The sequence below is a fragment of the Pelodiscus sinensis genome, chromosome 3 (genome assembly GCF_052426305.1).
Source record: "Pelodiscus sinensis isolate ZL-2025 chromosome 3, ASM5242630v1, whole genome shotgun sequence".
Lineage (NCBI taxonomy): Eukaryota > Metazoa > Chordata > Testudines > Trionychidae > Pelodiscus > Pelodiscus sinensis.
The window spans coordinates 43486955-43502844 of record NC_143054.1 but is presented as its reverse complement, the minus strand read 5'-3'; the positions used below and the strand labels follow the sequence as shown (position 1 = coordinate 43502844).

Genomic DNA, 15890 nt, shown 5'->3' with positions numbered 1-15890 from the left:
CAATTCTCCGATTTATCAAGGTACAGTAAACTTCCGATAATCTGGCACCTTTAGGACCCAGGGGGTGCCGGATTATCAAATATGCCGGACTATCGGAAGGGGGGGCTATGAGGGGTCTGGGCTGGGGGGGATGCCACCCCAAACCCCTCATAGCCCCCCCCTTCTGATAGTCCGGCTCTGCCCCAGGTGTCCCTGATTCAGCCGCTGCTGAAACTGACCAGCAGCACTGAATCGGGGACGCCTGCAGCAAAGCAGCTGGAGTGCTGCTGGGTTGGTCCGGTAGCGCCGACCCTTGGCGCTGCGAGACCAACCCGGCAGCACCCCAGCTGCTCTACCCCAGGTGTCCCCAAGTCAGCCACTGCTGATACTGATCAGCGATTGACTCCAGGAAGCCCGAGGCAGAGCAGCTGAATCGGGATGCCTGGGAGAGAGCATCTGGGGCGCTGCCAGGTTGGTCCCCGCAGCACCGCACCTCGGCGCTACGGGGACCAACCCGGCAGCACCCTAGCTGCTCTGTCCCACGTGTACCCAAGTCAGCTGCTGATGAAACTGATCATGAGCTGATCCCAGGAAGCTGGGGCAGAGCAGCTCTGCCTTGGGCTTCCTAGAGTCAGCCGCTGATCAGTATCAGCAGCGGCTGAATTGGGGACAGCTGGGGTGCTGCCAGGTTGGTCCCGCAGCCCCAAGGAGCAGCGCTACGGGACCTACCCGGCGGCACTCTAGCTGCTCTGCCCCCGGCTTCCTCATTCAGCTGCTGGTCAGTTTTAGCAGCGGCTGAATCGGGGAAGCTGGGGGCAGAGCAGCTCCAATGGTCGGCTGCCCGGAGCACTTTCGGGTTCCTGATGGTGCCGGACCATCAGGAGTGCCGGACCATCAGATGCCAGACCATCAGAGTTTTACTGTAATTTGAATTGTAACCTTGACCTCCAAGTTTGGAGTTATTTGCACATTTTATGTGCACAGTCTCTATTCCAGTATCCAAGTCATTAATAAAAATACTGAGTAGTACAGTAAACTTCCGATAATCCGGCACCTTTAGGACCCAGGGGGAGCTGGATTATCAAATATGCCAGATTATAGGAAGGGGGGGGCTATAAGGGGAGTGGGGGGAATGCGCCCCTCGGTGCTAGGGGACCAACCTGGCAGCACCCTAGCTGCTCTGCCCCAGACTTCCCCAAGTCAGCCGCTGCTGAAACTGTACCTACAGGACCACTTCTTACTGCTTTTTATGTCCCTTCCTAGTCTAACCTATTTTGTGCCTTAACCTTGTTTATTTTGTCCCTACATGCTTGTGCTAGTCTTTTGTACACAACATTAGCAATTTGTCCATGTTTCTGCTTTTTGTCAGATTCCTTTTTCATATAATGTAAAGCATAGCTGATCAACTGACATATCTGAAGTGTTACCAAGTAGGTTATAATGCACTAAGCCAACAAAGAGGAAAAACACAATATACTAATGCACAGTAGCTAATGCAAATGAAAGTATGGGGATTCCAACCACTGAAACACAGACCATAGAGGGAGTCATGAGAAAAGTCACTTGGCAGCAACAGTTGTTCTTCAAATAGAAAACTGTCAAGAGATTTTTCTCTGTAGCAAAGTTATTTAGTTTTAAAATGTCACTTACTTTAAAAATGACTAATCATCCTGCTAGCTGATTAATAAATATTTTGTAAGAATGTTTCTTGATTTTCAAAAGACCAAACTAATTTGATATACAATTAAAAAAAACCAGTATGACAGGCATTACTACAGCAGTCAAAATGTTGTTTTAAAATATAGGGAACAGTGAAATTGGCTGTTTCAGGAAAGAAATACAGCTGCTGTAATGGTAGCTCTAAGGTTTATTGGAAAAGATTTTTTCCTACATAATATAGACTTTAATTTGATTGGTCAAAGCTTTTCAGTGACTAATTAGAAGATTTAACTATCAAAAATAAGCATTCTAAATACATAAAAGACAACATGAACATGATCGTTTGTCATAATGTCTGAAAATTAGAAGTTAATTATAATTCCTCTGATGCAGTAATTTCTAGTTACAAAGATCAATTATTTAAAAATAATAATTAAAGAGAAAAAGATGAATCTTACTGGAGTCTCAGTTTTCACCTGGGCCTGCAGCTTGTTTCTCATTTCTTCTTCATTAAATTTGGCACTTCGTTTTACATAGATTCCTCCATGCTAGCATATAAAAAATTAAAAATTAAAAGTATTTAGTATTTACCACATATTACATTTGATGAAAGAACAAATGTCAGCATTTGGATACAAATATTTTTAGATATTATCACAGGTCATTAGAAGCATCTATTAAGATAGCAACCTGCATAGTAGAGAACATTATTTTTCATAATGAAAGACACACTATTTTACATTTTCACAAGCAATATATACTCTTCAACAAATTTACATAGAAGGGGAATTGTTATACATGCAGATTACAATGTCCACATGATGAATTAGAAAGCACCTGACTTGTCTTGTTTAATAATGTCACTGAACCAAAAGATAACACTGGAAATGACACAAAAGGATCTAATTCTACAAATACAGACACGGAAGTATCTTTATTCATGCAAATAGTAGGACTCCTCACATGAGTGAATTCTACTGCTCAAGTATTTGCATGTTAGAATTTCAAATCTGGGTATCTTAATGCAAATAGTAATACAAGACAAATACTGAACACATACTTAACGGGTATTGTATTGTAAATACATGTAAGTAGTAAACAAGCAACACAGATCACGTCATACTATAATACTCTGTCATAAATAAAAAAAAGTCTGATAACTGCAAAGAAAAAGTTAGATACGATGATACTCAAATTAAAATAACAATAGGTTAAACCTTCCTAGTCTAGCACTCTCTGGTCCAGCAACATCTGGATGTCAACTTTTAATGAGTGTGGCCAAACTTCCTGCAGGCCTGTAAGGTTTATTTACACACATCAGTCTTGGCTCTCCGTGTTCTGTGTTATTTAGCTCTAATTTACTCCAAATAGCTTCTAAGAGCTGAGAAAGTAGTGGAAGTGTTGGTAATGCTGCTAGACAATATTGACCTTCTGTGATCAAGCAAATTCTCAGGATTGGCAATAGTCAGATCCTGGACTGGACTAGAGAAATTCAACCTGTACTTGTTTGAGAAGGTGGCAAATGGTTCACAATAACAACATTCTCCTGGGAAGCCTTATGAAAAACTAAACTATTCCCTGCAAAACACTAGTTGTATAATTTGTTCCTCATAGATTACTATTAAAATTTTAAAACAACTGAATGTGCACTGTTAGATTTGAAAAGAGAGAAACGTAAGAAAAAAAGATATGAGGAGATAAATAAAATTTGCTACTTAAAAATTTTTAATTGTTATAAATAATAATCTTTTTGTATGTTCAAAATTAAAATCAGTTATCTTTCCAAATCACTTTTATATCTTTGCTGCACAATTACTGTTTTTTTCTAAATACTATATTAGACTACATTCATTTTTTTTCAGTAAAAATCTTTGACAGATTTAAATACATAAGGAAAGAACATTCTGTTATAGTCTCAAATAGATATTTCCTTAACTATATGAAAACTAAATTTAGGTCCCAAGCTGATGCTGGATTTTCAATATGATGGTAATATGTTGTGACATGAGCAAACACCAATTTATCAATGAGAGAATGGAAGGCATATAAGGCTAACAAAAATAACCTTAAATTGAAGAGAATGATAGGTCAGCTATTTTGAGCTGGAAGAGGTGCTCTGGTATACATTAGATTGAGATCATGAGATAGGATCATCATCATCCTCTGCCTACATTGCCTAGAGAGGTTGTGGAATCTCCATCACTGAAGATATTTAAGAGCATCCCTGATAGATGTTTATCTAACCTGATCTAGATGGTGCTTGGTCCTGCCGTAAGAGCAGGAGACTGGACTTGATAACATCTCGAGATTCTTTCCAGTTCTAGTATTCTATGACTGTGAGCCTTTATTTTAAAATGTAATGCTGGACACAAAGTTAGGCATTTTAAAACATTCTAACAAAATGCTCTGAGCTCTAGAAGTTTAATGTAACATTGTCTTTGAGGAGATTCCAATGTTTCTGGACTGTGAACCTTCAGGAGTGAGCATACCATTCTATCTTGGATGCATACTGAGCATCCATTATTGATGTAAGATGACTGAACAGTGTCCTTTGAGGACACTACAAGGTTGAGCCTGCTATCAGAGATAGGAGCACTTTCTTTGGAATGGAAAGCTTTTGATTCATCTGTATGTACTTTGTAGATGGCTAAGAGCCAGTGTTGTAAAGTTTTATTTTGAGACCTGCATATATTATAGAAGCTAAGAGTCCCATCAACTTGAGATACTACATTACCCTTTGAGAGTGCTGAGTTTCTACTGCTAATTTTACATTCACAAATCTCTCGAGGAAAAAGCACTCTGCTTATCTTAGAGTCTACAGGAGATAAGATTTGTTGACTGATTAAACCCTAAGAAATCACTTCTGACTAATCACAAAATCATACTTCTGAAGAGAGTACATGTGCAGAGATACAAAGATGTTCCTTTAATGATACTTTTCTTAGCTAATCCTCCAAATAAGGGTATAGGAGCATTCCCTCTCTTTTTTGGTGAAATGCCACTGCTGAATACTCGGAGGCAGCACAAAGTCCAAACGGAAGCATCCTGTACAGCAAGTAGTCCTCTCCCACTATGAAACAAAAGTATTTTCAATTAAAACAGGAGGAAATCTGTAAATGCTTCTCTCTTAAATCAGGAGTTGCAAGCCAATCTTTCAAAGGATGATATGATAGAGGATAGGGTGGCATAAAGAAACAAGATGTCTTGATGAAAGTATTGAGTTTCTTGAGGTTTAGTGTAAGGCAAAGGCTCCCACCCTTTAGTGTGTGTGAATCAGAATGGTATTTTTTTTTTAAACATAAAACCTCATTACTTTTAATTCCCCTATGAAACCCTCTTGAGCCATTTGGAGGAGAACTAGAAACTCTGATCTCAACTGGTACTAGTTAGAGGTAAGGGAAGTATGATTGGAAGGACTTTGTTTAAATTGTATTGAATATCTTCCGTGGAGAATCGCTAAAATCCACTTCTTAAGGCTAAAATTGTATCACGGATTTTTTTTCAGTAAAAGTCACAGACAGGTTATGGGCATCTGTTAATTTTTCTTTATTGCCTGTAGCCTGGCTCCTACTACATTTAAACTACAGAGCCTCAGCGAGAGTAGGTCCTAGACCCGGAGCAAGTCGTGACTGAGCAAGCCCAGCTCAGTCTCGGCTTGCGCCAGGTCCAGGACCTACCCCTTGGGCAGCTCTGCAGTTTAAATGTAGTAATAGCTGGGTGGCTCTTACTACATTCAAAACACGGAATCACAGCGGTCCTGGACCAGCGTGAGCTGGGATTAAGTCCAACTTGCTCATTCCCAGCTTGTGCCTATGCTGGCACCTACCCCTACTGGCCACAAACCGAGGCCCGCCCACCTCTGATAGGAGGCGGCTCTTGCTCCCTCCCCCCCCTGCTGCCTGATACAGAAGTAACCGAAGGCGGGGGAAGGGAAATGTGAGTAGTTGACTTCTTGACTAGTCACTTACATCCTACAGTCTTCTACAGATCCAGTTCCCTAATTCGTACTGAATTTCTACTTTTTCTGCTTTTGAGTAATATCAAAATATATCTGTATGTCTCAAAATAGATTTCTGGACGTCTGTAAGTATGCTGTCTGTATTTCAATTTTCCCCCCTTTGTACTTTAAAACCTGTTTCTAGCTGAACAATTAACTATGTTTACAAATATGTTTCCTTAGCGCCTGAATTCTGCAAAACTCGGTATCCAAAAAATGGTGTATATTCCAAACAGGATGTTTACTTGATGTAGTGAATATAAATTCCATGAGTATTCCGTAAGTACATATCACTGGAAAGTTTTAGTGGAGTGTGAGTGACATCACTGACGGAGCGTCAACAGGAAAAGTAGGAAGTGTTTTATGTTTTTGCAGTGTTTGGTATGATAAAGACAATAAAATGCCTATTAGCTTGCACTACAGTCCTACTGTATCCCACACAACATCGAAGTCTGTAAACAGTTAGTATATCCATTTCTATTTAATATCTTTAATAATGTGACAAGAGTTATAGGACACACAAAACTAAAGTTAATAACTATGATGTGTATAAAAGTGTAACCTGTATTCACACCACTTTTCAGAGAAACAGTCTTAACAGTCTGTATAAATAGTCAGGAAGTTGAACACAGGATATTTCAGAGAGCCATAGCAAGATTTTGGAAAATTACAAAAATAACTTTGGACACTTAGTGATAGTGGATGCAATAGAGAACCTGAATGTTCAGTAGTAAACTTATGAAAAAACAATCATAAGGTTTGTTCAGAGTTATGAATGTTTCAAAATTACAAACAACCTTCAATCTGAAGAGGTTTGTAACTCTGAGGTTCTACTGTACTAAGGGAGCCATGCTGTCATGAGGGACAGATTAACCTCGATAATTGTGCAGAAGTACTAGTCCATTATTGGTGTCATGATATCTATACAGAGCTCTCATGACACCTGCAGTTTAAGGCGAGCCTGACCATTCTATAGTGGTAATAATATGAAGGCAAACCTCAACCTCCCTTGACAACAGAATTGAGAGATTATCCTCCCATTGCTTCTCTTACTGATTTTACATGAGTGGTATTCCACTGTCTTCAAAGAAATTGCCCCCCAATTTATAGAAGGAAAGATGAATCAGTCTCTTACATATTGTCATGTATACATATGTAAATGTCTGAAAGTGAGAAAAAAATATAAAGGAACCCATGTTACACACCACCTCTAAATTCTGTTCCATGATTTTAATTCTGATAATACTCTAAAGCACAATATTTTATTCGTTAGAAAGATTAAATAAATATTAGTTAAAATAGACTCCATCCTCTAATAAACTGCTGTCTTTTAAATCAATGTTATATAAATGTTCAAATTCACACCCTTCTGAATGACACCAAGCAATTTTCTTGTTTAAATAAAAGGCATGCCAAAAAAACGGAGTAATTATTATTCCGTTTGAATAATAAGTATTAGAAATACACAGTAAAAATATAAAAAATTTTACACTACATGTGCAAACAGTAGGAAAAAAACAAACAAATGGGAGTTACCTGAGAAAAATACCACCCGTACAAGGGAAGCCATTTTAACCCATCTTTCAAAACATATCGGATATGCCCAAGAGCATTCTGTCTGATTGCCAACATGTCTGCAACAATCCAGTCAACTGCAAAGACAAAGAACAAATACTTTTTAGTCAAGCTGCGCTTCAAATATCCCAGAGAAAACAAAATATATTTTGTACCAGGGATAGCACTAAAGTGCTTCTGAAACAGTAATTATGTTTCTGATACTCATACCAGAAATCTCAATAGAATAAAAAAGCATGTAGCAAACACTCAAGATAACATATCTTTTTCAATGGCAATACAAAGAAATCTTATTTTAAAGATACCTTGCCTGTTTACAAGTTTCATTGATCAACTGCAAGCCCAATTTGTGGCATTTAATTATGACCAATTTGCTAGCACAAAGAGCCATCAGGCGCAGATCATTTATTAGGACATTTTGTTTTAAGTTACTAGTTTTCTGTACCATGTATGATAAATATACTTTTCCTTTCCTCCAAGCCTGGAAGGTCTCCTACCATGAATGTCCCTACTTAAGCTTGAGCTTTTCCCTCATTTCCTTGCCTTTTTCTTTTTTATGATCCCTACCTCCAAGGACACCATGGATTTCTCCTATGGAGTCCTTCAATGATGCTCTTTAGATCAGCCACAAAACCCAATGATGAATAGTGCAAAACACTTATCTAAACAAAGAACAGATTTTGTCAAATCAATCAAACCACAATGACATCATTCCTGTGGAGGGACCTTTGTTTTGGGATTTCTGCCCTCACTAGGTTGCCAAAACTAGATTCAACTGATCTTCAAGGTACAGTGCTAGACTATTTTCTCCCAGGCTTTTGCCTTCTTGTGGGTATTTAGCAGGTGCTATAGAATTTAAATGATGGAGGAGATTCTTGCTGAGTTGACCACGATCAACAGGTTAGGTATGGAATCATTATTGTTGATCATTACCCAGACTCTATAATATGGACAATTTCATAAATACATGTCTTTTCATTCAATTTAAAATAAAAAAATCTCTCATACAGAAACTCTGAGCACGTAGTCCATAAGGGCTGGAACTAGGATTGCTGGGGATGCTGCGGCACCCACTGACTTGAAGCAGCTGCCATTATATACAAGGTTTATAGTTTGCTTCAATGGCTCTCAGCATCCTCACTAGAGAAATTGTTCCAGCACCACTGACACAGCCAGTTCTTTAACAGTACAAAACCAAAATACAATACTATCAGCTCTCTCCTGTAACAAGCAGCACAACATAAATCAAATACCAACATCTTCAGATATCAGTCTACTCTACACCTAAACCAAAAAATCCACTAAAACAAATGGGCGCTAAAGCCTATAAATTTCTAGGTATCAATTCTTAGCTGTAGTTTTCAGTGGGATTTCTCACTCAGACAACCCTTGTTTGATAAGGTGCACAAACCCAATCAAATGTTTAGGAGGGAGGTGACAGAATCTTGATCCTTGAGTTACAGGTGGTATCTATCTATCCATCCAGACATAAGGAACTTGGATGAACAGAGCTGGACCAAGTTATCTTATAAAGTATAGGAGATTGGACTAAAAGGCTTATTCCTCCAAGAAGCTAAGTGCCTTCACTGAAGTCAAAGAAAATTAAAATACTCAGGGGCTGATCCTGAAGGATGCTTGAGGGGGGAAAATTATTTTTCTGCTGAATTTAGTTGCACCCTAAAAGGAGGGGATGAGAAAGAATCTTGATTTTAGAATTTAAATGTTATGACTTACATTTTGTGGTAATTCAGATAGGGCTGAACCTTGCAAGGTGCCAAGTGCCCTCAACTCTCATTAACTGTGCTCAGAGCTGAGCAGAATCATGTGAAAAGACACTTTGCAGGTTCAGGTCCAGAAATACTCAGAGAAATGTAAAACATAGGTTCTGATGTGAAACTTCCATACAAAACCATAATCGGTGTTAACTGTTTGTGATACCCTCCTTTAAAGAAACAAGTGGCTATAAGGCTCATTTTCAAGATCAGTTTACAATTTTCTCTTAAAAATACCTCCTATTACCTTAATGAGAATCAATGAATGTATAAGAAAAGCAGCATTAAATTCTGGGATCTCTAACTATTGTCTACTTTACTTCTCAGAGAATTTTCCAGGTAATTTGTTGCCAAGGTTGTTCTTAAAAATACAGATTAAATAAATACTAGAAAGATTTAGCTAAAATATATTTACTTATCTATACCTAGTCTACTGAGGCAAATCTGAAATATGTCTCTTTACAAAATATGCCCAATAGCTTTAAGATTTCTTGCTGCAAGGTAGAAAAACAAAGAAAAAAATGTGCAAATGAGATACAAACCTGTACTCTGATGATTTGATAAACATACTACATTCTCTTTATTTTTTGGCAAATCTCCATAGATTATAACCTAAAAAAGAAATAAAACATTACTTCATTATTTACATTCATTGCTTTAATTAATAAAGAGACTTAATGAACAAATTTACTAATAAGCAACAGAACTTCTCAGCCAGTTACCATCGTTATTTAAAATAACCTCTAATGAGATCTTATCAGGACAATCTACTACTAAACAGTGAGCAATGTATACACTGCTTTTGAAGTAAGACAGACATTTCCTTATTTGAGTCTCAATCCTACAACTGGATCCATGCAGACAGATACTTATACCCAAGTGATTCATAAATTCATAGCATTTCAGACAAAAAGGATCATTAAATCACCTAGCCTGGTTTTCTGGATTACACAAGACACAAAATAACACCAAATTACCCCAATGTTGAACCCAATAACTTGCACTTGACCAATATAGATCATCCAGAAAAGCATCCTGTCTTGAAGACATCAAGAGATGTCGAATCCACCATTTCTCTTGATAGTGTGCCCCAATGTTAAAAATTTGTATTTAACTTCCAATTTGAATGTGTCTGGTTTCATATTTGAGACACTGGTTCTTGTGCTCTTGTCTCAAGACACCTTTCTCCTGATAGACTAAAGAGCATGTTAGTATCCAATGTTTTTTCATTATGAATGTATTTATGCTGGGGAAAACAACCTTTTTTGGGTCAGGTGTTGCTGACCCACGAGGGGGGGGGGGGGGAGTGTCAGGGGCTGCACATAAGAGAGAAGCAAAAAAAAACCCCACAACTAAACCAAACCAAACCAAAAAACCCCCACGACCAACCAACAGCCCCCTCCTCCCCCAACTGAGAAGGAGAAAGACACTTCCTGCATTTCCCTTGCACATGAGAGCCTAAGGGGCCTAGGTTAGTAGATTTTGTGTGCTCCAGACTCACGGAGGGACAAAGGATGGACTGGAGCTATGCAGGGGAGGAGCCCTGAGCCCTGGGCGCTGGATCTAGGCAAGCTGGGTAACCGCATCCAGCCCCCAGGCCTTAGGTTCCCCACCCCAAATGATGCAATCAAATCACCTCCTGATCTTTTTGATAAACTAAACAGATTTAGATCTTTAAGTTCTTGCATTTTTTCTAGCCCTCAAATCACGTTTGTGGTATTTTTCAGCACCTTCTCTAACTTCTCAATATTCTTTTTAAAATGCGGACACGAGTCCAAACTCATGTAGCCATTCTTTCATAACATTACACTGGGAGCTCATGTTGATTTGTTTGGTCACTGGGACACACAGACTTTAAGACTCACAGCTATCTAAGAGACAATCATTCAGTCTGTAGGCATGGTCTATTTGTCAGGTTCCTAAAGGTATAACTTTACATTTAGCTGCATTAAAACACTTTGTTTGAATAGGACCAGTTCACCAAGTGATCCAGATTTCTCTGTATAAACGCCCTCTCACCATTATGGTACCACTCTGCCAGTCTTTGCATCATCTGCTGTCAACTATGATTTTATACTTACTTCCAGATCCTCAATGAAAATATTGAACAGTATCAGCAGGGACCTAATCACTATGGAATCCAACTAGAAACAACACCACTAAATTATGATTCCCTAACAACAACTTTTTGAGACCTGCTAACTAGATTTAATGATCTTGTCCACTGCTAAATTTTTAAATCAGGAAGCTGCGCATCATTAAATGAAATGGCTAACAAAAGTCTATTATGTTCAGGTCTGTATGGAGGAATTTCTGGTGGGGAGTGTTTTTTGTAAATGTGGACTGCAATAAGTGTTCATAAGAGAGGTTAATGAAAACAATGAGTGGAAACAAAGATTGGTAAAATGATTTTGTTGTAACATACTAAAAATTTACAGTAATAAAGGTTTTATAGAAATTACCTTCTGGGATCATGATGGGGAACGTGGCCACCATAGCCCCCTGATCCCTCTGCCTGCTGCTGCTCCACCTGCTTGGTGAGGCCAGTGCCGGTGAGTGCAGACAGGTCTCCTGGTCAGGCCTGGGCCACTCTTCATGGGTGGGGAATGCCGTTCCCCTGGCCATGCCATGCTGCCACCAGCCCCACCCGCCCATCCGCCGGCAACATAGTGCTTTTCTATCTCCCTAATACAGTGGTTCTCAAACTTTTTGGGCCATGGCCACCGGGCTCAAGGCAAATCTTTCTGTAAACCACCAGCTGCTAATAGAAACTCACCATTAATTATATAATTGCGCCCGAGCCATCATTTTGCTAGTGCTGCAGCTAGGGAAAATGGTTTAATTTAACCAGTAAGAAAGGAACTATTAATTTATTAAACACACTAAGCTTTAACTTTCTCATGTTATTTTATCAAACTTCATTTTAAATAAAATAATATATTAATTTATGTCCAACAGAAAAGGTTCCCATGTTTTCTTTATTTATGGTAGGGATGGGGAACCTTTTTTGGGTCAGGGGCCACTGACCCACAGAAAAAATCAGTTGGGGACAACACAAGTGAGAAACAAAACAAAAAACTCTCCAACCCCCTCTCCCCCCACCTCACTGATGTGGCCCCCAACTGAGCCAATTCACTTCTCTGGCCCTCCAGCCCCACTGGGGAAGGGGGAGGGACAGGGTGGATAGGTTCAGGTTTTCCCATAGGCCTGATCTATTCTTCTGAGGTTCCAAATATAGTGGATTTTGTGAACCCTCCCTACGCTCTGGGGTTGGGACAAAAATGGGGAACTTAGTGTGTGGGACAGGGCTGTCAGCAAGAGGAATAGGGGTTCAGGATCTGGGAGGGAGGTGGAGTGTGGGTGGGAGGGAAGGAGAGAGGAAGGGTACAAGGTCTGGGTGGGAAGTAAGGGGATGAAGGTGTGAGGTCTGGATGGGAGGTAGGGTGCAGGAGCAGGCTGGGAGAAGGGTGTCTGGCCGGGGGAGGGGGCAAGAGCAAAAGGAAGGTGCAGTGTGTGGCCAGTAGGGAAGGTGCAGGAGCCAGGATGGATACAGGAAACTGCTGAGGGTATGGGGATGGTGGTACAAGAACAAGGGAGGATGTAGGAGCAGGCTGGGGGTAGGGTATCTGGCCAGGGGGAAAGGGTGCAGGAGCCTGGACATAACGGGGTGGGGGAGAACACATTTGCCTTTGTGCCCTGTGCTGTTCCCATTGGCCAGATTCCTGCCAATGAGAGCAGCAGGGAAAGCGCACAGGCAGCGTGTCCATGCGCTGCTGCTCCCACTCCCAGGGGAGGAGGGAGCGCTTCTTCCCCACGAACCAGATAGCCCTGAGCCTCGACGCACATTCTCTCTCCCCTCCAAGCAGAAAGCCAACACGGGCACTTCAAATTCACGTGTGTGTGGGGGGGGGGGGGAGGGGGGGAGGTTGGAGCACCAGCACGGGCTCCCTGCCACAGGGCAAAGGAGGCAGGCTGAGCTCGAACCACGGACCCACTGCCCTAACACAGCCCCCTCATGCTTATTTGGGGGACCATGACGGGGTACGTTTGCACCCATTGCACCCTCCCATGGGCAAAGAAACACATCAAATTCAAGGCTGGCATCAATGGATGTAACTCCCAATGAATTAACCTTAGCTCAATAGTTAATACTCCAATTTAAAAACTGTTCTTGTAATTTGAATTATTGTATGATGTCAGCCAGGAAAATATCCAGAATAGATGACAAAACCGTCACAAATTGTCAAGCATTTTCTTGCGTAAGGATTTCCTAGATTATGAGGCCGTAAGAGATCACTGATCGTCTAGACCAGATGGGGACCCATTTTGACAATTCAGGAAGACTTGATGTCCCAAGGCAATTCAAAAACGGGGGGAGGAGGGAGGGCAGAGACACCTGGGGAGACACTTGGCAACCCTTTTGAAATGTAATGGTGACCCATATTTGGGTCCTGACCCATAAGTTGGGAAACCCTGATCTAGCCTGATCTCCTGCATAACTACAGGAAACAAGACTTTCCTGAATTTTATCTAAAGGTCAACGTTTTAGAAAAATATCAGTCTTGATTTTAAAAGTTAATGGAAAATTCACCACAAGCCTTTGTAACCTGTTTCAATGGTTAAATACCTTAACCGATAAATATACAGGCAGTCCCCGAGTTACGCGGATCCGACTTACGAAGGGGCTTTTCTCGCCCCAGAGGACACGAGCGGCGGGACTCCCAGATGCACCGCGGTCCTGCCGCCCGCATCCTCCGGGGCGAGAAAAGCTGCTCCGCATCTCCCTGGTCTGCTGGGGGGGGGGGGGGCAGCTAGTGCACCCCCCCCCCCCAGCAGACCAGGCTTTTCTCGCCGACGATGCCTGGGGTAGAGCAGCTGGGGCGCTACTGGACCAACCCAGCAGCACCCCAGCTGCTCTGCCCCAGGTGTCCCCAAGTCAGCCGCTGCTGAAACTGACCAGCGGCTCACTACAGGAAGCCCAAGGCAGAGTTGCTCTGCCCCGGGCTTCCTGGAATCAGCCGCTGATCAGTTTCAGCAGCGGCTGACTTGGGGACACCTGGGGTAGAGCAGCTGGGGTGCTGCCGGGTTGGTCCCCGCAGCGCTGAGGTGCGGCACTGTGGGGTCCTACCCGGCAGTGCCGCAGCTGCTCTGTCCCAGGCATCCAAATTCAGCCGCTGTTGAAACTGATCAGCGGCTGATTCCAGGAAGCCCAGGGCAGAGCAACTCTGCCTTAGGCTTCCTGTAGTGAGCCGCTGGTCAGTTTCAGCAGTGGCTGAATCTGGACGCCAGTTCCAATTTACATACAAATTCAACTTAAGAACAAACCTACAGTCCCTATCTTGTACGCAACCCGGGGACTGCCTGTAATCAACTTTCAGTCATTGGATCCTACTATACCTGTGTCTGCTACAATAAAAGTTCATTATGAAATTTTGGTTCCTCATGAATTGTGACAGCTATCACTTAGTCTTTTCCTGTTAAGCTAAACAGTCTATCAATATATGACATGTTTTACAATTATTTCCTTTCTCGTGGCTCTTTTCCAGTTTATCACCATTAGTCTTGAATTGTAGACACCAGTATTTCAACAGTAGTTGCACCAGTGCAAATACAAAGAGGATATAATCTCCCAACTCTTTTTTGCTATTCCTCTGTTTACACTATCCTATGATCACATTAGCCCTTTTGGCCACCACATTACACTGGAAATTATATGAAGTTTTAATGCGGACTGTAGATACTATACATTTTCAGAAACAAAGCAACAGTTTACAGGCCTGATCTGACAATTTACAGGAATTCCACTGAAATAATAAATCATCTACCTTGCAAAACTAAACTTTCTCTTTTCAGTTTGGGAGCAAAATGTACAGATTGGACCTCCCTGGTCCAGCACCCTCGGGACCTGACCCTGACCAATCCCAAAGGAAGAAGTTTGTAGACACGGAAGGTTGGCCCCTCTGCTAACAGATTCCGAGCTGGTCCCTGTCACCAAACTCCAGAGGCTCTCTGCTTTGGCAACATCTGTGGTCCAGCACTAGACCAGAGAGGTTCAACCTATAGTCAAATCTTACTCCATGGGCAATTGAGTGATAGAAAGGGATGTGTCATTTCATTAGTAAACATCTATAGAATCCTAGTTTCAATTGTATCACCCTCTACAAAATGGTGTGTGTGTGTGGGGGGGGGGGTGATTTACTGTCCCGACTCCCAGCTCCAGCTCGCGGCAGCCTCCACTGTTCCCCCACTACTGCCTCTGATAGAGGTAGCAGCAGGGTGGGGACCAGACAGCACCACAAGCCAGTGCCGGGGGGGGGGGGGGGGGCGGGAAGAGGAAGGAGAGAACCAGCTTTTAAGCACTGACTCCTGCTCCTCCCCTTGCTGCCTCTGATTCTGAGGCATAAAGGGGGAGGGGAATACAAGTAAGCTTAGGCTTATTGGTTAATTGTCTATTCACTACTCATTGACATCCCTATTAGCTATATATTTGAGTGGTTTTTTTTTTAAAATCAACTTTTTAAAACTATACTTGTAGAAAACAGACAATGATCTTTGGTAATTCTAGGGAAGTTAGCCTTGATATGTAGGACTGAAAACATTTATTCAAAGTTATCATCAGTGTTGTCTTAGTCTAGAGAACCACTGATAAACAGCTGATGATCATTGTGCAGAATGCACATCACAAATCTCTCAGCTATTCCGAGCATTTTCTGAAGAGAGTCTTCAGAGGTTGAATCAAATGTTTTCCAGAAAAGATAATTTGGTCTTTCCAGCCAACCTTCTAGTAGCATCACATCTTGGAAAGGGAGTGGGAAACCCAGCACCATGGAGGCTTTAATAGTCCAATAATAGGATCAGCACCTATAGGAGACATACCTATATGCTGATCCACAGCAGTAGTCATAAAA

At 41.5% G+C, this 15890-nt stretch overlaps 1 protein-coding gene across 2 annotated transcripts in view; it reads right to left on the bottom strand.

Annotated features, from left to right (window-relative positions):
* AGPAT5 (1-acylglycerol-3-phosphate O-acyltransferase 5) overlaps positions 1-15890 on the bottom strand; it is a 73957-nt gene that overhangs the window by 37186 nt on the left and 20881 nt on the right. For both annotated transcript variants that reach the window (XM_006137757.4, XM_006137756.4), the window contains exons 2-4: positions 9525-9594; positions 7172-7287; positions 2097-2186 (exon numbers count right to left, since the gene is read on the bottom strand). In XM_006137757.4, the coding sequence (XP_006137819.1) occupies positions 2097-2186; positions 7172-7287; positions 9525-9594 (276 nt within the window). The remainder of the gene's footprint in view (positions 1-2096; positions 2187-7171; positions 7288-9524; positions 9595-15890) is intronic.